We start from the raw sequence: 24,545 nt of genomic DNA, 5'->3' as shown, positions 1-24,545 counted from the left end.
TGGCAACAGCTGATTAAAAGTGAATTGCTTATGTTCGCGGCGCGTATATCTGTACGCACCTTTAGAGTAAAACTCAGACTATAGAATTATTCATCATAAATCAGCTGACAAGTGATTACACAGATGTGTGGAGAAGCCAGTCTATTGCTGTATTTCCATAAGGTCTATAGTTTCAATCAAATACCTTAAAGAGGTATGCATCTTTAAGCTGGATTTACACCAAAGTTATTAACAAAATGTTAATAACTTAATCCTTATAGATTTTATTAGATTGAACGGAAGTTGACAAACACAAACACACATCTTCATCATGTGTATAAGTTATGTTCAATAATCAAATCAATATAATCTATAAGGATTGAGTTATTAACATTTTTGTTAATAACTTTGGTCTAATCGCAGCTTTAAGGTCTTTGGTTTCAATATTTTGTTCTGCAGTCATGGTATAATTATGCGTGCCCATTAGTATCAATATTCTCACATTCGGAAAAAAATAATCTTAATTGATGCTTAAAAATAAACAAATTAATGATGGGGAAATTATAATATTTTTGATTGAAAAAAATTAATTTTCATCAGATAGAAAGATTATCACGGAACTGGATAAATTATTATATCATATTATGGAATACGAATTCAAACGTGAACTGAGTTTGTTAACATTTAAAACAAGTGACATCAGGTAATCTTGTGGATGAGAATACTGCGTGAGGTCTACTGTCCACAGAACTACTAGTAATTGATCGAGCGAAGTGAGGTCTAAGATTCAAGTCGACGGTTTGGCATTTCTCTTAATGTTTGAATGTTGGCATTTACGGCGAAGCGCAGTAATAGATTTTCATAAAATTTGACAAGTATGTTCCTTTTTTAATTGCGCGTCGACGTATATACAAGGTTTTTGGAAATTTTGCATTTCAAGGATAATATAAAAGGAAAAAGGAGCCTCCTTCATATTAGAGTAAAAATCAAACTATAGAATTATTCATCATAAATCAGCTGACAAGTGATTACACAGATGTGTGGAGAAGCCAGTCTATTGATGTATTTCCATAAGGTCTATAGTTTCAATCAGGTACTTGTGGATGAGGATACTGCGTGAGGTCTACTTTTCACAGAAGTACTAGTATAATTGATTTTGCGAGATTCAAACCAGAGAGTTAAAGTGTGATGCAATATTGAATAACAAGCAGAATTCAGTTAAAAAAATATTGTTCAGTATATTTCAACATAAAGTAAAGTTACTTTGATAAAATAATATAATGTAAAAATTTAGGGGTTTTTCGATTTGATTTTTTGTTTTCTCCGATTAACTTCGAAGCAAGTAATTTTAAAGAACAATGTGACGAATAATTATTGTAGCCACATTCATTGCAAATTCATTGATGTATATTGTTATGTATTTGCGATTCGAGTTGACGCTGTGGAAGGGGAAACAGCCGACGCGGCTGACTCCCTTCACCGTAGTAAACAGAATAATACTGCTGTCTACATTGCATCTCATTTACACTATGGCGCTCAAAACAATTAATTTTGTCTATTGTTTTGACATGCACTGTATATATTTTCACTTTTCAATACTCTAAATAAATATTACAATTTTCTTGATTTAACCATGCTCATGATAAAAATCAGGATTTCGTTGTTTGCTCACAGAATTTATTATATTAATTTGAAGTGTGCCTTCTCCATATGAGTCAGATGTAACACAATTTGATAACTCTAGTTTTAGATATTGATGTTTTTCAACGAAGTTTCATGATATATTATATGTCCGACTCCTTCATCTTATATTTATTTTGTGAAAAATGAAGATTCAAAATTTCTTTTCATAGCTTTTCTTGTGTTTTATCTTGTTTCATCACTCTTCATAATTTAAACACTTGATAATGGAATGAATATCATCAGATCACGTGAACAAAAAAAAAAATAAAAGGGTGGGCCTACCTGAGATACTATAATTATGATAACACTGTACTCCTGATAAGTTGAAAATTTTCAAGCTGAAAGTAGATTAATTTGTTGCACATTCGGTTCAAATATTAACAAATGTCACCAAATATTACCAATATTATTAAGCTTTCTATTCTCCCTGAACAAGAAGAGGCACTACCAAGCCAGAATCGCAGTTCCATTCAAATCGTTATTATCAGAGCTTTCAAATTTATGCTATGTAACTATGGATGTTATCCCCATCTCATAATTTCCCTATTTATCCTTATCCTGATTCAGAATAAAGTAGTTGATCTGTATAATCACAAAAATCAATGTACAGTACCTATAATAAATGGTAAAAATAACAAAATTTCTAGTAATAATGCAACTTTTTCTATGTACGAATTTCAAGGCTCATGAAATGACTTTTTCTCAATCACAGGCAGAAATTGCAATGATCATCATAATAGTAATTTAATGAAGATTGTTTGTATTGTACATTGTTCGAGGTAAGATAAGGTACATCTTTAAGGTAATCAACGTATTTAGGATTATCTAAAATACGTATAATAAGCACAATATACTTGTGTACTAGAATTCACTTGAACTAACTCATCACTTCAACCCTTCAATGATCACAATGAACTAGAATGGTATAAAAACCATGAAATTGATAATCAGGTACATTTTTCAAATAGCTTCACCCAACTAAATCTGTGAATACTAAGTCATAAGAAATCATGTTCAATAGATTTAATTTGAATGCTTCAAATAGAAAATGATCTATTCTTTTGGTGCCCTAATCAGAATCAATTTCAATCAACATTAATCGACATAAAGAAAAGCTTCTGCCAACCTTGTGTAATGAATGACAAGATGCGAGTGGAGGTGAAAAATCGATATGTTAACAAAAATAATAGAAGATGATAATCATCTTTCAATTAATCTTATACGGTAGGGTACATTGTGGTTAAATTTGAAACACTTTCATGATTTTCCTACCTTTTATGCATGCTTACTCTTCCTTAATTTGTATGTTTGCATGGCTTTCATCTTTAGAATCTACTGAATTTTCATATTGGACTGTTTAGATATGTAGATTCAACTAGTAAGAACGGAAGATAAGCTACTTTACAGAGAGAATCATAGAAAATTTCAACTCAACAAGCCCAATATATGAATTTTTTCATGCCTCAGCCGTCATATATATTTGGCTCAACTGAAGGTATATTATCAACCTGGCTTGGAGAATATTAACTGTAGAAAACAGCAAACACTGCACGCTATGATTTTTCAGGTAATTGCCACTGTTAACACTACTGTAATCTATGATTTATCTCAGTTTTTGACATTCATAACTTATGATAAATTTTAGCATAGAATTATGATCATACACACATATTTTAAATATGTATTATATTATGTAATAGTATGAATATTTTATCGGTTGCAAACAATATCTTTGTCTGTCATAGAATGCATGACTTAGCACATATATAACAACAAAATGATTTTAGAAAATTTAGAGAATTAAAATGTGAAAAATAAGTTTAATCGCATGTCAAAACAATAGACAAAAATGACTGTTTCGAGCGCCATAGTGTGAATAAGATGCAACTTAGAAAGCAGTAGGCCAACAGTTGTAGTAGGCCTACGACTGTATTTTACTGTTTACTATGGTGAAGAGAGTCAGCCACGCCGTACCGCGTCAACTGTTTCCCCTTCCGCAGCGTCAAATCGAATCGCAAATAAATAACAATATACATCAATGGATTCGCAATGAATGTGGCTACATTAATTATTTGTTTAATTTTCTTTAGATTATTTGCTTCGAAGTTTATCGGAGAAAACAAAAATCAAATCGAAAAACCCCTACATTTTTACATTATATTATTTTATCAAGGAAACTGTTTGATTTATTGAGGAAATGAATACGACTAATATTTTAGTCCATAATGTAACGAATCGAATGACATATGATACATTTTTTCCGATTAATGGTTACAGAGATAATTGATTTCCAGTTTGCTGTTTACTATGGCTAAGAGAGTCAGCCGCGCCGTTCTGCGTCGACTGTTTCCCCTTCCAAGGCGACAAATCGAATCGCAAATACATAACAATATACATCAATGAATTTGCAATGAGAGTGGCTACATTAATTATTCGGCTCATTTTCTTTTAAAACTACTTTTTTCGAAGTTAATCAAAGAAAACAAAAAAATCAAATCGCAAACCCCCTAAATTATTACATATATAATTATTATTTTATCAAGAAAACTGTTAATTTTATTGAAAGAATGAATATAACGAATATTGTTGTCCATAATGTAACGAATCGAATGACATATAGTAGAACTTTTTCCGATCAATGGTTACAAAAATAATTGATTTCCCGTGTTTACCTGCATTTTTCATGTTTTAGGGGGCTGGGGCGGAAAGCTCCAAGGGGATTTCTTGGGACTTTTGGGAGAATGACCCTCTGGGAGGGTTCTGTCGATGGTGGGAAATTCAGCTTTTATTTAATTTTCGGATCGAAACTGCTTTTTTGGACCTTCATTGACTGGGCTAATAGTTCTTAGAAAAAGACTAGGGCCCGTCTCTTGAACTTCCATTAACTGCAATAAGATGACGTCATCACATTGTCAAATTTTTACTTTCCTTGCCCTACTACCATAGGTAAGGTAAGTATTGCTTTCCAAAAAAAATAAGGTACCCCAATTTCAAGTTTTCTATACGTTTCAAGGTCACCTGAGTCCAAAAACATGATTTTTGGGTATTGGTCTGTGTGTGTGTGTGTGTGTGTGTGTGTGTGTGTGTATGTCTGTGAACACGATAACTCCATTCCTAATTAACCGATCGACTTGAAATTTTAAACTTAAGGTCCCTATACCATGAGGACCCGACAATAAGAAATTCAATAAAATTCAATTCAAGATGGCGGAAAAAATGGCGGATAATTACTAAAAAACCATGTTTTTCACGTTTTTCTCGAAAATGGCTCTAACGATTTTCTTCAAATTTATACCATGGATAGCTATTTATAAGCCCTATCAACTGGCATAAGTCTCATTTCTGGGAAAATTTCAGGAGCTCCGTAATATTCTTGAGAAAAATGGAGGATAATGACTAAAAATCCATGTTTTTCACCGTTTTCTCGAAAACGGCTCTAACGATTTTCTTCAAATTCATACCATGGATAGATATTCATAAGCACTATCAACTGGCATGAGTCTCATTTCTGGGAAAATTCCTTGAGCTCCGTAATATTCTTGAGAAAAATGGCGGATAATGACCAAAAACCAGGTTTTTCACGGTTTTCTCGAAAACGGCTTCAACGATTTTCTTCAAATTTAAACCATGGATAGCTATTCATAAGCCCTATCAAATGACATGAGTTTTTTTCCTTGGAAAATTGCAGGAGCTCCGTAATATTCTTGAGAAAAATGGCGGATAATTACTAAAAAACCATGTTTTTCACGTTTTTCTCAAAAACGGCTCTAGCGATTTTCTTTAAATTCATACCATGGATAGCTATTTATAAGCCCTATCAACTGACATGAGTCTCATTTCTGGGAGAATTGCAGGAGCTGCGTGATATTCTTGAGAAAAATGGAGGATATATTACTAAAAAACCATGTTTTTCACGGTTTTCTCGAAAACGGCTCTAACGATTTTCTTCAAATTCATACCATGAACAGCTATTTATAAGCCCTATCAACTGACATGAGTCTCATTTCTGGGAGAATTGCAGGAGCTGCGTGATATTCTTGAGAAAAATGGCGGATAATTACTGAAAAACCATGTTTTTCACGATTTTCTCAAAAAATACTCGACTGATTTATTTGAAATTCATACTCTGTATAGTTATTCATCAGCTCCATCAACTGGCATGAGTCTCCTTTCTGGGAAACTAATGGGGGCGTTCACCCCATCCTTGAGAAATGGACTTTGTAACCTCCTTCTCGTGCAAGAGGTAGGTAGGTAGAGCAGTCTATTAAAATAACACATAGTCGAGATATTTCATCTGTAGAACAGCTGTTTTGACGACTTTTGAAAAATCATCGGATTTCACAATTTACACAAAGGAAAAAGTAGTCTGAAAACAATAATTATATACACACATATACAGTAGTCTGATCGTAGTTTCAAATAATTATGTTGCCGCCAATCGTCGTTATGTTATTTCTCTAAATTATTGTCGTTTAAGAATGAGGCTCCCAGTTCAATGAGCAAGGAAAGTTGTGTGAGTGTACCACACCAGATTTTTTCATTGGTTCTTCTGGCATTGCTTCTGTTAAGGTCCAATTCTTGAGCGACAACGGCTGTAGCATAGCCACCTCTAATAAAAGGCCCTGGCCTACGATATTGCAGAATCTAATACAATCAGCTTAATAATAAAGATCAGCTGGTATTTTTTAAAATCCTTTAGAATCTCATGTATTAGATTCTAGGCCTACACTGCGACGTTGCGATATCGTAGGCCGGGGCCTTGTATTAGAGGTGGCTATGGCTGAAGTCTATCACTTTATACTATCGTAGCCTATATCCTGTCGACTATAAATAGCAGCTAATACAGCGAGGCTACAGTTGTCGCTTAGGAATTGGAGCTTTAGATGACATAATTTTACGTCAGTTACATTTCAACCGGTAGCAGGTCAAGTTTCATCATCGAGTGAGCGTTCTAGAAGATAACAGAGGGTACCTAAACTAGCTCTAGCTTCACATCCTGAGAAAGTCTAAAATATGAGAAATTATTCCCTTATAATATGAGACAATAATTTTACTCTATAGTGAGATTAACTCAATCTGTCAGCATTGGCTGAATGGGAAGCATTTATGTTATTATTGAGGAATGCTGTCAGTTTGAATTGAATCTTAGTAAAGCAGAAGATTTTACTGTTTGGGCAGGTCTCAAGAAGCTCGGATCAGATTACTAAGATCGCAATTATTTAGTTGAACAGTTTCCATAAAAGGGTAAGATTAAAAAGACAGCATTAGTAGGTAATAGTTATTTGTATATCTAGAGTGAAAAGTACTGTTTGTTCTCCATGAGGGAAAAGTTTGAAGCCCGAGGCGATGCCGAGGGCAACAAATTTTTCTGAGGTAGAAAAAACATTTTTCACTTTCACATGCATCTTTAAGGTCTTTGACCACCGACAGCGCTATATGCTATCTGTTGGCAAAAGTTGTGACAAACAATGGCCGGCTCATAACTACAAGTTCGCGTTCCAAATTTGAATAGTTGATGGGAAATATTTGTTGGCTGATATTTTGAATAACATGGAATATTAAAAAATATTTCTAAATTTTTATAGTATACTAATATGAAGAATGTAATAGGTAATTTTAGCATACAAACATATATTTTAAATGTTAATCAAATTTATGTTTGAGGTATTTAATTTAGTTGGCTCAATGACTACTCTATTTTGCTTCCTCATCTGAGCTTAGACCTTCTAACCTATTTCCAATGTAAGTTTTTAGAGATACTTCCCATGTTATTTAAATGGAGTTACTTTTCCTCCCTAGGGAGGTTTTCCGTTTTTTCGTCCCGAGAGCAAAAAAGTGACACTTTGGTATTTATGTTCCAGGGAGTAAAGTAAGTACTTTAGAGAGTAGGTGGAGGAAAATAATATTTATTCAATCAGTCAACACTGCAAAACTATGTGCTGAACCTGATCCTATTAAGACGGCATCATTGCTAAACTGAACTTGAGTTGGGTGGTGGACGTTGTCCTGATGGTTGAGGCCGCAACTGCCGTGTTCATTCCAGCCCCAACTCAATACGCTTCCAGTTTCTGTAATCAACAGAGAATTATTATTAAAAATGAAAAATAACAAGTTTAATTGCTTGTTACATGAAAATTGCAAATTTTATTGCATTAAATAAATGTAGGTAATTCTTAGAATAATATTTTGGCAAGTACAACTTTAGCCGCCATAAAATGACATTTAACAAAACCAATGGAATGGATGATGAATTCAACGGTGATTAAATTCAATTTGATGTATTTGTAATATAATGTACATTTATATGTATGTATATAATGTTTGATGTATTCATAATATCACCCTTGGCGATGAAAAATACTGTATAAATTATAATACATGGGAGCTACAGAAAATTTTTTTTCTATCAAACACTATAAAACGAAAGAACATACTCAATTGCAACTTTGCAAGTTATTCTCTAGAAATTTAGTCCGGGATCGTAATTTTTCTTTGAAATATTATTGAGACAGTGTTAAACCCAAACCCATAAATACATATCACAGATTGCGAAGTAATAAATACTGCATTAATAGTGTATGGTCAGTGTAAACAGTCGATTGTGCTGCGACATAGTGTGAATCAAATCCACAAAATAATTATTTTTAGTATTTTTTTCCGTTAGGGCTACTAGTGAATATAAATAAAAATAGAAATCTAAGTACCCTTTTTAAAATTATTTACTTACTCACAACATGTTTCGGCTGTTTATCAAAGTGATAATGGCATTATATAGCTGAAACATGTGAGTTAATAATTTTGAAAAGAGTACTTGGATTTATATTTTTATTTATAATGAGAGTACTTGGATTTCTATTTTTATTTATAATGATTTTTAGTATGGTTGTGGCATGTCGTTTCAATAATTTTTTCGAGAAAAAGACGCTCACCAATTTTGCTGGCATTAAGAGATAGAATATGGGAGAGGGAACTTACTATATGCATGAACTTTATATTGTTTCAAAATCAGTAATGAATTCAAAATAGGTAGTTTGTTTTTTAACAGAAAATTAGTAATTTTCAACATCACTGAAATCCATATTGATTGATCGCATAATCCCATAAAGTTTAACGTTTTGAGATGATGTTCTTCAAACATTGAGAATACTTGGTTATACTACGTAGTGGTACAACCTATAGGCATAGAGAAAAAATAGCGTAAGTAGATATTCCATGGTATAGGGCGTTCATGTCGCAACTTTTACTATTAACTCAAGCCGATAATTGTCGATTTTTACTGTTTTGGCCGGGTGAGTGTATGAACGGCACACTATGAGAGACTACCAGCGTCACACAGCTTCACGGGAAAAAACTATGTGGACTATCGGCCTGAGTTAACAGTAAACGTTGCGACATAAACGCCCTATACTATGGGATATCTAGTTACGCTATTTTTTCTCTATGCTACAGGTCAAGTCATTCACAAATTTAATACAAAGAATGCAGACATGTAGACATTGGTCTACACTTCTCGAAACGAAATCACTTGAAAGATCATTTAACGCTATGTATTTCATAAACTAGCATATAAATGTTGTGAATAGAAGTTTTTTTTAAAAAAGGTACTTGGAGTTTTCATTTGTTGATACCTGAAAGAGCTATGTTGTGCTCAGAACCAACAGCCAATTGCCGAACTGGCGGCAGCATTTCAACTTTATAGTTCATCCAAGAGTCGTCCTGAGTCATTCCGTTTCCTAACTGACCATAGCAGTTTCTGCCGAAGCACATCATGGATCCGTCATCTGAAATTGATAAGACAGAAAAAAGGTAGAGGAGTAATAAAATAATACAGGCACTTGATTATTTATCTATGAGAGTCAAGTCTAAAACAAGCTAGATACCAGCTAAGGTATTTTCATTTCAATTGTCAGCTATGAATTCATTATTTATCTCTATCTATAACGTGAATTTTTTATCTATAACGTCTCAGTTTTACTAATCAACACAGTTTTACTAGTCGAGAAGGATATCATTATTTATCCTTTTCCCTTATCCTTGACATTGATATTTTTACACATCTCCGACTAAAGACAAATAAATCTTTAGTTGAATAAATGAAATAAATTAACGTTTTGGTAGAGAGTTAGTGGGAAGAATATTTTAAATATTCTTTACGAAGAATGGACATTGATATGTCCAAAGCTCCGCCAATTTATAGATGCATAATAAAATTAAAGTATCTATAGTTATTCCAAATTGCTTTTTTAATATAAAATACAGTTCAATAATTATTTTCTTAGTTTATATTATGTAAATTCATCTATAATTTTGCTGTATTGTAAGCTATTGTATATAAATGTATAAGCTAGTATATATTGTAATCTACATAAAGTACTTAATCAATCAATTAATGGGGTTGTATGGCAGAAAGGATCTAGTGTCCCAACTTTGCTCTTAATGAAGTCAAAGACAAGAATTTATGTAGATGAAAGACAATATTATGGATACAATATATAATGCAATATTTAAATTAGGGATAGAAACAGTTTTGAGCGAATGCCTGTTGGTCCATCCCTAATTATGTAATTAATCATTGTCAATAGATGAATAAATAACAAAAAATATTACAATCATAAAATTTCATTTAATCTTCACATCGTAGCAAGATTAATTATTCAGTTCAGACTTTGTAAAACTCATTAACTTGAATAGTTGGTTTTATTACATGTTATCATCTAGCCAGCATATTACATAGGTTGTAGTTTACATAATATAGGTATGTTGTCTTGTACTATCCTCTTCACATATGACTGTCTTAACAGCTCCATTGAAAAAGAATAATGTAAACCTACCCTGAGACACGCGACTCCGCAAAAATCCCTATAACCACATCTTCATTCGAACAAATATTAGAACTAATATAATCTTTTTATGTTTACATCAACTGTTTTTTAAACACGACAATAAGTAGAGCTACTGTTGAATTTGTTTTATGAAGCTGAATGGAATGCTGACTGTTTGTAGTGATTCTTACTGCAGAAAACAATAGAATACCAACCTTTTAATAGAACAGAATGTGTCCAACCGGCGTACAATTTTGTGCTAACAGGCACCTCAGAAGCAATCTTGATTGGACTGGCCGCACTACTTGATACAGAGGACATCCCCAACTGTCTATGCTTGTTGTCGCCCCAGCCATAAATGCAGCCATCTCCAGTCAAAGCGATTGTATGATTTTGCCCACAGGCTACAGACTTCACATTGCTCAAATCTGAAACTGGAGATTGACAAACCAATATCAGAATGCATTCAACTTCAAAACTTCCTCTACTATTGAAGGAAAGTAGAATACATCAAACTTCAAATTGATCTTCTATTCTTAAGGAAGAAAATTACAATGTATCAACAGGTTCAGAAATATTATCTGATTGAAATCCACAATCTTACTTGCTACTTGATGTCTTTATATTTGACCAGCAGGGCTGGATTGATTGTGTCACAGATGGGTAAATACGATACCACCTAAATTATCCTCGAAATACTCGTTCAGCGAGCAGCAAGCTCTGCCGATAAGCCAGGACTTGAGTTTGTTACTATGAGGGAAATTTAAATCTACTTGAAGGAAAGATATTTTTGAATATTTCAGGTGACATCCTACTCACCATGTAGAAGTTCATCGGACTCCAGAAGTGGGGCGCCATTTTGAATAACGCCTAATTGTCCTTTCCTTCCCTGACCACACATATACAGATCTCCACTGTCCAGTAGCACGGCAGTATGTCTCAAGCCACAGGACACCTGGGAAACTCTGGAAATCGGTAAATATGTTGGACTGATTGATTTTCTTCTCTGAAAAAGGTAACACAATCATTAACCGAATTGAAATTTTTCCTTTGGAGCCTTTTTTCGCAATATTAAATTGAGAAGGGCTGATATTAAGGTTCCTTAACATTATTTATATAATGAGATAGCAATAAGAATCATAGAATATTATTAATAATAGCTTAATTCATTAAAAGGCACATTTTACTACATAGAATGTCACTCGAAAAAATTATTTTAGTGTTCAAGTTTAATTGTGTTGCCTATTCCAGTTTCCAGTAAGCTTAGTTCTGGAACAAAAATGAATACAGTAATTATTGTAAAATTCAGTTTATTTTACATTCCTATTTATCAATTGGAATTCAATAATTTTAGAAATAATAAGAGATGTGATACTAATTATGTTAGCTCATTAAAACAATTTAACAACACCACATAAATAAATATAGCTGATGGTTTCTCGATCCATTCCGATCTGTGATGTATTAATACACGGTTTTGATGTATTTATAACGACATGTAGACAATTATTCAAGTAAATAAGCAATTTTGTTCACTTACTGACTGGAGTACTTTTAAACGGCAAGCTTCCATTTTCAACAGAATGAAATTGACGTTTGCCGTACTCTAGTAAGTGAACTAAATAGCTTATTTACTTGAACAATCGACTGCACGTCGTTTTTAATACATCAAACCCGTGTATACATAAACTCTTAATGTAACGGTAAGCATTTGAGAGATGTTACACAAAAATAGCATGCACCATACCTCTAAAATCCCATACTTTATCTTTCTTTAGTCCAAGTTGGCCATAACTATTCGAGCCCCAAACATTAAGTCCATCTTTATTCAACAATAGTGTGGACTCCCATCCACAAGTTATTGATGCTCCTGTTGGTGATGCAATGAAATCTAGTTCTTCAAATGCCGAGATGTTATTTGTGTGCCGAGGTGTGAGTTGATTGTAATTATTAAGTCCGCAACCGTAAAGCCTTCCATGTTTATCAAAAATGATTGTATGTCCACCTCCGCCGCTAATTAATGCCACATCATTTAAATCTAGATTCACATTAGTTGGACAATTACACTGCTCTGATATGAAACCAACGCCAAGCTGGCCATAATTGTTGGCTCCCTGCAAATCAAAAAGTAATATAGTAACTTGAACTACTATAGACAATACCAAGACTATGCAACAGATGCAGCAGGTTAAACGAAGAGGATACATAAAGAGATTCTAACAAATTCTGGAAAAGCAATAGGTTCTTAAAGTTGTAAAAATACATTCCAAAATTCAATTTATTTTCATTTTATCTAGCAGTTTTTATAATTGGACATTTAATAAAGTGACATCAAACACCAAAATATTGTTAAGAAACTGTTAAATTGAATTGGCAATCAATGCTATTATTGTTATATTACATTAGATAAAAGGAAAATCAACAAGTAGGTATTTTTCCTCTACGCTATAAACTGCTTTGAATTGAATATTATGGATGAGAACATTTTTATGAAGTAGGTAGTGAATATAAAAGTGTTATTTACCCAAGCTTTCAACTTCATAAATGAGCTTCTTTTAAAACTGAATTTAAAAATAAACACCAGATTACGTAATTGGAAACCTAGACAAAGATTTATAATTAAAGAAAAAATAATTTCAATTTTCTGGAGACAAACTTCAAAAATCTTCAAATCAAGCTAAAAAGATGATAACCTCTCAAGAAAAAAGAAGTACCTAACCTCACTAAATTCAATAATAACATTACAAAAAATAAACTAATTCAGTGCCTTCTAGTTTTTAGAAACTCTTCAGCTGCCATGAGTTTCAGATAATATTTAGAAAGCAATGATTGAAAAGTGTTTTGGTGTTGCTGGTTGTAACAATCGAAGCAAAACAAACCACTCTCTGTCTCAGACAGCACCGTATCGCGCATGCGTTAGCAACGGGTTTTTCCCGTTCCATTCAGTCAGTTCTTTGAATGTAACGTTCTTTGTGATGATGGTTACCGAGCACTGTAACTGGAGCCAATCGTCATTCTATTTGATGAAAATATTATTATCCAATGATGATTTATCATTTACTTCAATATAATAATCGATATATTATTATTTTATTTAATAAAAGAAAGAGTACTTTTGAAAAATATAATTAATAAAATATAACAGTTGTTATTTAACTGATGTTAAAAAACACTATAACTAAGTCAGCATATTGTCATTTCAAAACAAAAACCGAACCCTCAACCTCCCCTTTTACATTTAAAACATCAATAAACATTACTATTTGAAAAACCTCTAATCCCTTCCAGCATATTGCAATTTCAAAGCAAAATCCCAACCTATCTTTCCACTTTTGAAAATATATCAAAAAGCATAGTTCTACCTGGACCCTAGCTCTTTCTAGCATATTGCAATTCTAAAGCAAAAACCTAACCTAACCTTATGGAACATTATTAAATATAATCCAAAAAAACCTAACCACTAACCCCTAACCCCTTCACATTTAATAATTTAGATTTCAGAGCAAAATCCTAACCCCCTAACCTATCCTTTCACATTTGAAACATCAAAAAACATAACTCTACCTGGACCCTAGCCCCTTCTAGCATATTGCAATTTCAAAGCAAAAACCTAACCTATCCTAATAACACATTATTAAATATAATCTGAATAAAACCTAACCTCTAACCCATTCACATTTAATACTTTGGATTTGTTCGTCATCTTTAGAACAAAACATAAACATTTGGTTCATTTCATGAACATGTTCACAAAAATGTGGTTCATTTCATGAACATGTTCACAAACATGTGGTTCAGAGCAAAATCCTAACCCCCTAACCTATCCTTTTACCTTTGAAACATCAAAAAACATAACTCTACCTGGACCCTAGCCCCTTCTAGCATATTGCAATTTTCAAGCAAAAACCTAACCTATCCTGAAAAAACATTATTAAATATAACCTAAATAAAACCTAACCCCTAACTCTTTCACATTTGCAAATCGTACACTACCATTATAACGTGGACCTCAGTATAGATACTCAAAGAATACTTTTGAATAACTATGTTATAACTGTGACTGTTGCTGGCCGTTACTCTGTTTCTGAGACAAAGAGAAGCTCCTGAAGCAAAATCCTAACCCCCTAACCTATCCTTTTACCTTTGAAACATCAAAAAACATAACTCTACCTAGACCCTAGCCCCTAGCCCCTTCTAGCATATTGCAATTTTAAAGCAAAAACCTAACCTATCCTAATAAAACATTATTAAATATAACCTAAATAAAAACGAACCCCCAACTCTTTCACATTTGATGAACGATGGACAAGGATAGCAACACCATTGCAAATCGTACACTACCATTATAACGTGGACCTCACTATAGATACTCAAAGAATACTTTTAAATAATTATGTTATAACTGTGACTGTTGCTGGCCGTTACTCTGTTTCTGAGACAAAGAGAAGCTGCTGCTGGTTGTAGGTTATGTTTGAAAATTGTTTTCGTTCATCAACGACTAATCTTGTTCGATTAAGTAATGTTATGCTTTTTTTCTCCATTAAGATTGAATTAGATATCTTTTAAATATTCCGATGGTGATGGAATTAGTTTTTGTAAGTATAATTTTATTCAGTAGATTATTTTCTTGTTAATTCAGCTCAGCCATGCTATAATAATATTAAATCCAACTTAACACTTGTAAATACGGTACAAGATTTTAGACCATATTACAACTAAAGATAAATTGCAGCAATATTTCTATTGAGTATTCAATATAGACTTAGAAACATTACGGTACCACTTATTCAAAATACAGCCCAATTAGCAAATGCCAGTTTGGCATGCAAGACGACAGATAGGATAATGAGCTATAAAGTTTTAGGTTAGGCCTATGAAGGTTTTTTTAGTTTTGTTATATAATAGTTGGTATTTAACGTTTATTATATAAGAAATGTTGATCCCATAAAATTCAACTAATGTGAAAAGACTAATTCAAACAAAACGGATGTCGGGCAGTGACAAGGAAGCGCGACTTATGCCTTGTACACCAGACGGAAAATTATTGTACATTGAAATGAAAAAAAAAAACCTGCAGTTCCAGAAGTTGAACAAGTAGCAAGGAAGTAGCATGCACGTTCTTGTACGCTAGGAGAGACGGCAAAAAGATGTGGCACCGGCGATCGTTTCCCCGCCCGCGTCACATCTGTTGTGAATATTGTTTATGTAGAAAAGACGCGGAAGGGACAAAAATTCGCACCTCGTCTCTGTTCTAAGTCCGTTTCTGTGTGAATTGGGATTGGCCCTATGTGATGATATTGAATCATCATATGACTAGTGTTTTCTTCTTATGTTTCTGTTATCAGATGTTGAACTATTTATTCTAATTTTGAATCTGTTATGAATTCATTACTGATCAATAAAGCCTAGAATGCAGAGGTTTTTCATTACAATTTATTGATCAGTAATCTAAAATCATCAAATCAATTCTTCTTATCAAATACGAGTCAATCAATTTCTATTCTCTATTTCACAATTTCTATTCAACAACAAATGTATAATCTTCAAATCTTTTCTGGAAACGAAAACTGAAAATTCGCGTTACGATGGACAAATTTTTGAAACCAGACAAGTTTGATGGTGATCCGAATTCTCCAACAGCTCTACAAGAATGGAACTTCTGGCTAAAGACTTTTGAGAATTTCATCGCATCTTTTGACGAAGAAGACATCGATGATGAAAGTAAGTTGCGGTTGCTTACCAACTTTCTATCTCATTCTGTTTATCAAACAATTGCCGACAAAAATTCATATACTTCGGCTATTGACGCACTAAAATCTGCATATGTAAAACCAATAAATGAAATATTCGCTAGACATAAATTGGCAACTAGAAAACAGTCTTCAGATGAGACAATTGACCAATATAACCAAGCTTTACAACAACTGAGTAAGAATTGTGGGTTTGCAGATGTTGATTCTGAAACTCATAGGAAAACATACATTCGTGATTCATTTATCCGGGGCCTCAGCTCTCATCAGATAAGACTGAGACTTTTGGAGTTTGACAAGCTAACTCTTGATGAAGCTATTGAAAAAGCACGTGCCTTGGAATCTGCCAGAAATCAATCAGCTTCTTACTCTTCTGAAATAACTCTTAATGCCACTTCAAATAATTCTTCAGAAAATTCATGTAAAGAAACAAATTTGTCAGCTGTAAAAACTGGAAGCTCAAGTTTTCAAAAATGTTATTTTTGTGGTCGTCAGCGACATAAAACACGTCAGCAGTGCCCTGCACTAAATGACTCATGCGAAAAATGCCAGAAAATAGGTCATTGGAAAAATGTCTGCAAATCTACTAAAACTTCTTCATCTTCGGCGCTTATTGCAGCCTCTACTGTTCTTGAAAATGCTACAGTACAAGCTCAGGTAAACAACATTCCTACTTCTGCTTTGATAGATACAGGAAGCTCTGAGACATTTATTTCACACTGTTTTGCTAAAAAATGTGGACTTGAAATGTACCCTACAACTGGTGCAGTGTCCATGGCTTCAACATCACTAAGAAAGAACATTTCCTTTTATTGTGTAGCTCATTTAGAATTTTCAGGTCAACATTACCCCAAAACAAAATTCAGTGTATTGCCTGATTTGTGTGCTAATGTTATTGTAGGACATGACTTACTTAATCAACACTCTGAACTTAGAGTTTCATTTGGAGGAACTAAACCCCTATTGACTATCAATTATCTGGCTCCAGCAAAGATAGAACCTCCACCACTTTTTGAGTTTTTAACTAAAGACATTAAACCTATAATTACTAAATCCCGAAAGCATTCTCTTGAAGACACTAGTTTCATGGAGAAAGAAATTGAGAAACTGCTAGCTGATGGAATTATTGAAGAAAGCAGGTCTCCCTGGAGAGCTCAAGCATTTGTAGTGAAGAACGAAAATCACAAAAAGCGAATGGTAATAGACTATTCTCAAACTATTAACCGATACACACATCTTGACGCATATCCCCTCCCTAGTCTTGAAGATATTGTTCTAAGGTCTCAAAAAACTCTGTATTCACCACTATTGACTTGAAAAGCGCTTACCACCAGGTACCCCTACGAGAAAAAGATCGACCTTTCACTGCATTTGAGGCATGTGGCCGTTTGTATCAATTTCGAAGGCTTGCTTTTGGTCTGACAGATGGTGTACCCACTTTTCAGCGAGTCATTGATAATGTTATTAATAATGAAAAACTTGAAAAAACGTATGCATACCTGGATGATGTGACAATATGTGGTAAGAATCAGAAGGAACATGATTTGAATCTCAAAAAATTCTTAGATGCAGTACAAAAATATAATTTTACAATCAATACAGAAAAAAGCAAATATTCACTTACTTCAATAAGCTTGCTTGGCTATAAAATTGAAAATGGGACAATTTCTCCTGACCCTGAACGTCTGAAACCATTGCTCAATCTTCCACCCCCAGATAATAGAAAGGCTCTTGAGCGAACAATTGGAATGTTTGCACACTATTCCAAATGGATATCCAATTATTCAGATAAAGCTAAACGGCTTCTTACAGCAAAGACCTTTCCTTTGACTTCTGAAGCTATAGCTGACTTCAATCAACTCAAAACTGAGATTTCTAAGGCAGTAGTTAGTACAATTGACGACTTTGAACCTTTTGTGGTTGAAACAGATGCATCTGATTTTTCAATTTCAGCTGTCCTATCACAGTGTGGACGTCCAGTAGCATTCTTTTCTCAGAAGCTGAATGATAGTGAGCGTAAACATTCATCCATTGAAAAAGAGGCTTTTGCTATTGTGTGTGCTCTTAAAAAGTGGAGACATTTCTTACTTGGAAGATTCTTCAAAATTATCACTGACCAGCGCTCTGTATCATTCATGTTTGATATGACTCATCAAAATAAAATAAAAAATGAAAAAATACAACGATGGCGATTGGAGATGTCATGCTACAATTACGAAATAATTTACAGACCAGGAAAGGACAACCAAGTAGCAGATGCACTTTCCAGAGTGTGTAATGCAACTCAAACCGATAAATTACACTCCCTACACTGTGACTTGTGTCACCCTGGAGTGACCAGAATGATTCATTGGGTAAGAACTCATAATTTACCCTATTCAGTTGAGGATGTCAGAAAAATGACTTCTTCATGTCAAACATGTAATGCCATAAAACCTCAATTTTTCAAGAAATTGAAATCTACTCTCATAAAGGCGACACATCCATTTGAAAGATTAAGCGTGGACTTCAAGGGTCCTCTTCCATCAAAAACTAAAAACAAATATTTGTTGACAATAATTGATGAGTACTCTAGGTTTCCGTTTGCATACCCTTGTCCGAATATGAATTCATCAACTGTAATTCAGTGCCTTGTGAACTTGTTTACCACATTTGGTTTACCTTCTTATGTACATACTGACAATGGAACCTCTTTCAAATCCAGAGAGCTGCAGGAATTCCTTCATAATCGAGGAGTAGCCACTTCCATGTCATCACCTTATAACGCACCAGGAAATGGCCAAATCGAACGAGAAAATGGTACAATTTGGCGCACAGTGTCTCTTACATTGAAGCATAGAAATTTGGATGTATCTGATTGGGAATCTGTGCTCCCAGATTCTCTACATTCTATTCGATCCCTATTGTGCACGGCTACTAATGAGACGCCACATGATAGGATGTTCCGACACTATAGACAATCATCTAATGGTATAGCACTTCCAACCTGGCTTGCCCCTTCAAACAAAGTCCTAATGAAAGTACCTATACGAAGAAGTAAATTCGATCCATTGGTCGAGGAGGTGGATATTCTTCAAATCAACCCACAATATGCCAAGGTACGGCTTAGTGATGGAAGAGAGACAACTGTATCATTGAAAAACCTTGCCCCTCGAGGAGAAGAGAGCATTCAAGAAGATAACGATAAAAATCAAGATGATACAAATGCAGGATCAAGCCTTAGTGATCACGCAGAGCCTGAGAACAATCAAGAAAATTATCATGAAAATCAAGATGAAACAAATACAGGATTCCCCCTCAGTGATGAAGAAGAGCCTCCTGATGGCACCCTGCGAAGATCTTATAGAGAGCGCAAAATGCCTTCTTATTTGAAAGACTATTCATTGAATTCCTAAAGACGGGAAGAAGTGATGATATTGAATCATCATATGACTAGTGTTTTCTTCTTATGTTTCTGTTATCAGATGTTGAACTATTTATTCTAATTTTGAATCTGTAATGAATTCATTACTGATCAATAAAGCCTAGAATGCAGAGGTTTTTCATTACACCCTAAGAAGTGCAATGAAAAGTTGAATACTCTGCCTTTAGTTGCAGTTTAAACCTAAACATTAAATCTCCATAGTTTTGTGATTTTTTTCCAAGTAGAATGTAATTGAATATAACAAAGTTAGGTTTGGTAAAATTATAAGGCATTTAATTCTATTGTTCAATAACGGTTAAACTCCTGTAGTTCTTTGTTCATATTTTAACCTAGAATAACCTAATATTATGTGACATATTGTTATTAAACAATATGTGAGCTCACTTACCCAACGTATTTGCAGTTTGCACCCCCACCCAGAATCTATTACTACTACTGACACCTACTTTAGTACATGGGTTTCCCATAGTTGAGTAGGTTAATTTCCAATAGAATTAAATTCCGTATTTTTTATAGACTCATTTTATTATATTCTAGATATTTTGTACTTTTTGTGTTTTAATTGCTTGTTGTATTTTTTAAAGGAAATAAATTTATTTATTTTATTTATTATAGTACCTTATATAATAAATAATATTGTAATGGTTTTGACCTAATAATTGAATTGTATGAAATTATGTGATAGGGAATTTTTTAGCCCAGGTGGTGGAGGAAAAGTTTACTTTTCTAACTGCTTCATCATTTTTCATTTTATTTTGAATTAAACTCAATTATCAATCTCCTCATTTATGTGTTATTTCTTTTCACAGAATGAAGAAGATCTTCCTTATGAGGAAGAGATTCTGCGTAACCCTTTCTCAGTGAAACATTGGCTCAGGTACATTGACCACAAAAAGGATGCTCCAAAAAATGGAGTAAATATTATCTATGAGAGAGCTCTCAAGGAACTGCCCGGAAGGTGAGTACAGTAATGCGAAACTTTACAAATATTATTTCTTCAATCTAATACCGATCTACCATATTTGTAATTTTTTAGTTTACGACTTTAAATTACTGTCGTGGTAAAGGGCCAGTTCATCTAAATATTTTTGCATCACACAGTTTATTATTGTTTAGTCTCTTCATACTCTATGTTTTGAAAGACGCGTTGAAATAAATTCATCCAAGAAATTCCAAGGCTTTTCCGAGGAGAATGGCCTATTCTCCAACATGCAGTTTGGTTTCCGAGTTGGGAGATCATCAGTGGGTGCAGTTGACCATGTGGCTGAGCGGATTGATGCAGTTTGTCTCCCTCAGTGGTGTGGACTCCCGGACACTTCCGGTAACTTTTGGTGTTCCTCAGGGATCGGTGCTGGGGCCTACACTGTACCTTGTCATGATAAATGACCTCGACGACCACGGTTCCTCTCTGATGTTCGCGGATGATGCATCTCTACTGTCATCGGGTGCTGAGCTTGAGCGGGTTTTGGAGGCATCTGCGGAGCATCTTCGATCTGCCACTTCATGGTTCCTGGCTAATCGATTCCTGCTGAATGAGGACAAGACCCAAAGGATCATCTGCAGCTTGTCACGTGAGCCGCGTGACCCTCAGAATCCAGTGAAGCTGCTGGGTTTTGTCTTGGACAGCAAACTCAGCTGGAACAGTCATATACAGCAAGTAACCAGTCGACTCTCCCGCATTTGCTTTCTGCTGCTCAAGATGAGGGGCCTGGTGACTGAGAAGTACCTGATAATGATGTATCACGCGCTCTTCCATTGCCACATTACCTATGGCTTGCTTCTGTGGGGTCATTCAGCGGGGGCTGCTGATGTGCTGAGACTGCAAAAGAGGGCTATAAGAATTATAACAGGCAGCGATCATCTTGCCCACTGCAAGCCCATCTTTGCTCGCCTTGGTGTACTGACTGTCTTCAGCCATTACATCCTCCTGTGCTTGGTGTATGTCAAGAAGATACAGCATACTCTAGCTGCCCGTAGTGACATCCACCGCCACAACACCAGGCGCAGTGAGCTGTTGGATAACCCCAGGAGACGCCTCCACCGATCACAGGCCAGTTAAAGGATTTCAGCCCTGAAATTCTACAACAAGCTGCCTAATAGTGTGAAGCAATTGGATGAGGCCGTCTTCAGGAGAACCGTCCGAAAGCTACTGTGTGCAGAGGCATACTACAGTGTGAACGAATTTATGGGTGATAATTTGAATTTTTATTGAGAGCGTGAGCACTGGATCACTGCCATCTGAACTGTTACATTTTTTTTCATGTGTTTTTACGTGTTTTGTGTTTTTGACGCCATCGATCCCACAATTGTGGGTAATGGATGAAGCTGAAGGTATTAAAGGTATTAAATAATATAGTAGCAGTAGATCAATACTAATTAACCACTGATTTTCCTCAAATCAACTTAGGTAGTGAATAAGTTTCATCAATGGATTTATCAAATTCACATTGATGAGTAGACTTTTATCTAGGTTTTTGTATTCCCATTCAATTATACCTACATCCCATCCTGGCATTCCTACTATTTCCTTCACGTTTCATCATAACTCATTCTATACTCTCTCAAGGATGGAAAAATTTCTAGTACATGGTTAACTATACTTGGAAATCCTAAAATCCCTTCATATTTTAGCACATACCATCACGAAGTCTTTTACTTTTCATTTGTTATTTGTACATTGTTTATAATTTGATTTTTGTATGTTGTTTTTATTTTGTGTATTCTTTAATAAATTTGAATTTGAAATCTCTGAATTATACATGCTTGTTTGCGCGTTTCCAATCATGTGCGTTTTAACCTGATAACTAATTGCCAATTTCTGATATATTATTTATTTAATAATACTCATTGTGGAAACTGATATCATAATGTGTGATACATATTATATATGTTAACAGCTACAAACTATGGTACAACTATTTGAAGCTTCGTAGAAGACAAGTCAAAGGCCGGACCATTCTCGATCCTGCTTATGAAGATGTGAACAATGCATTTGAAAGATCGTTGGTCTTCATGCATAAGGTGAGAATAGAATCATATTGTCCATTCACGGTGGAGTACAATTTTGTCTAAACTATATAAATACAGAATCGCTGCAAAAAACGTATTTCTAATATCTTAGTATTTCAAATGTTCACATTCGTTTATTCGGGTAGTTCAGTAATAATCAAATAGGATAGGTTTTGATGTATTCTCTTTATTTCTTATTCGTGAAAACTCTTGAAATGATTTAAAAGAAAAACATAATTGGAATATTGAGGCATTTCTCTTCCGAATTTACTTTAATAATGTCTAAATTTATAAAATAACATTGTCTAAAATAAGGTTGAATCTTCACTTTCCAGATTCAAGGTCTAAGGTCAATACGATTTCTAGTCAAAACATAGAGAAAAATTTAGAATTTGATGAGATTAGATGTTTAAGAATGGGCTGACACATTTTATTGGAAAATATTAAAGTGCAGTTGTTTCTCAATGAGTTATCTACTGTTTCATATAGTACAAAATTAAATTAATTTTATTTTAATTTGTGTGCAGATGCCTAGGATTTGGTTTGATTACTGTCAGTTTCTGAGCGACCAGTGCCGAGTGACGAGGACACGCCACCTGTTCGACAGGGCGCTGAGGGCTCTGCCCATCACCCAGCACCACCGCATATGGCCGCTCTACCTCTCATTCATCAGGAAACACGACATACCTGAGACAGCTGTCAGGGTGTTCCGCCGATATCTCAAGGTTTGTCTTCTGCTCATACTGACTTCACTCAATTGTGAAGGATTAATTTTGAAGATTCTGACAGTATATTTTTAAAGTCGAGTCATTCAATTACAGTTAAATCTTGCTAATTTGGTGTCCGCTAATCGGTTAATTAGTCCATGCGGTCCTGATCATACCTCGGCGCAGTCTAATATCCTACTATAACTGTGCCATCAAAATTTATAGTTTTATTAACAGGTAATGTGCACCGGTAAGGTGCATAATTCATTTATAAAAAAAAAACATGTGTGGAAGCAACAGATCAGTGATCGATTTTGCTTCCATGATAGAAATAAAATTAACAGTCTAAAATATGTTTAGAATATTGAAAATAACATTAGTAAAACTTAACTAAAAATACAATACCTATAATTATTAATAAGTCATGCAATCTCTGATCATTCTGATCAGTTTGGCTCTTCTCGAATTCAAGTATGTTTTTGTTTAAATAAACTAGTAAAACCGATAATCTGGCCTTGTGCTCGGTTAGGGACGGATTAGCGAGGTTCAGTAATATTTTATACTATTCCAGTATTATTTTATCAGTTATTGTCTATAACATAATCTAGGTACCTTTTTTTGTCATGAAAATTTGTTACGATTTGTCACAGAAATATATATTTACAATTTTCACCTACTAAAAAAATTATATAAAAAATCTTAATATAATAATGTTTCAGATGAGTTTTAATGAAAGGATATCCTTTAACGAGAATAGGCATTTGTCTGTTGAAACTCTTCATTATGTAGAAACAAAACATAATAAAAATCATCATAAATCAAATTGCATTTTATCTTCAAATTTATAAATTTAATGTAAATATTCTTCAGTTCACATTTTGTGAAAATTATTGAATAGTTAACTCAATTGTCATTTTATTATGATCTAGCATATATTTTTTATAAATAAATGTATGAATGATTTTATATTATTTTGTTTCAGTTGTGTCCTGAGGATACAGAAGACTACATCGAGTATCTTACATCAGTTGACAGACTGGACGAAGCAGCTGTCAAGTTGGCCTACATTGTTAACAAGGAGGACTTTGTCTCCAAGCATGGCAAATCCAATCATCAGTTATGGAATGAACTGTGTGAACTAATATCGAAAAATCCGGACAAAGTCAGGTGA

General features: G+C 34.1%; 2 protein-coding genes across 3 annotated transcripts in view; one reads left to right on the top strand and one right to left on the bottom strand.

Moving 5' to 3' along the window:
- Positions 1-7,548: 7,548 nt before the first annotated feature.
- On the bottom strand, positions 7,549-13,251 carry LOC111056130 (secretion-regulating guanine nucleotide exchange factor). 2 transcript variants are annotated; one of them, XM_039424083.1, is made up of 6 exons: positions 13,009-13,251; positions 12,248-12,598; positions 11,304-11,490; positions 10,700-10,918; positions 9,291-9,443; positions 7,549-7,730 (listed from the first exon to the last, which is right to left on the bottom strand). In XM_039424083.1, exons 1-6 carry the CDS (start codon positions 13,024-13,026, stop codon positions 7,573-7,575), a joined length of 1,086 nt encoding a protein of 361 aa, XP_039280017.1. In that variant the 5' UTR covers positions 13,027-13,251; the 3' UTR covers positions 7,549-7,572. The 2 variants fall into 2 exon arrangements, with proteins under 2 accessions (XP_039280017.1, XP_039280018.1); XM_039424084.1 differs by lacking the exon at positions 12,248-12,598 and having other exon boundaries at positions 7,554-7,730; positions 13,009-13,205.
- Positions 13,252-14,937: 1,686 nt separating this feature from the next.
- Positions 14,938-24,545, top strand: part of LOC111056137 (pre-mRNA-splicing factor syf1 homolog) — a 45,510-nt gene continuing 35,902 nt past the window's right edge. The window contains 5 exon segments of the mRNA XM_039424081.1: positions 14,938-15,079; positions 20,468-20,616; positions 22,556-22,679; positions 23,195-23,392; positions 24,357-24,541. Of these exon segments, the coding sequence (XP_039280015.1) occupies positions 15,059-15,079; positions 20,468-20,616; positions 22,556-22,679; positions 23,195-23,392; positions 24,357-24,541 (677 nt within the window). The 5' untranslated portion in view covers positions 14,938-15,058.

The sequence above is a fragment of the Nilaparvata lugens genome, chromosome 3 (assembly GCF_014356525.2).
Source record: "Nilaparvata lugens isolate BPH chromosome 3, ASM1435652v1, whole genome shotgun sequence".
Lineage (NCBI taxonomy): Eukaryota > Metazoa > Arthropoda > Insecta > Hemiptera > Delphacidae > Nilaparvata > Nilaparvata lugens.
This window is presented reverse-complemented; position numbering and strand designations above follow the sequence as displayed.

What these genes read in the sequence shown, in the direction of transcription:
- LOC111056130 (XM_039424083.1), bottom strand. An exon ending in TTGGACTAAAGAAAGATAAA is followed by an intron (nt 11,491 to 12,247) that starts GTATGGGATTTT and finishes TACCTTTTTCAG; the next exon opens with AGAAGAAAATCAATCAGTCC. An exon ending in GTCCGATGAACTTCTACATG is followed by an intron (nt 10,919 to 11,303) that starts GTGAGTAGGATG and finishes GTCAATCTCCAG; the next exon opens with TTTCAGATTTGAGCAATGTG.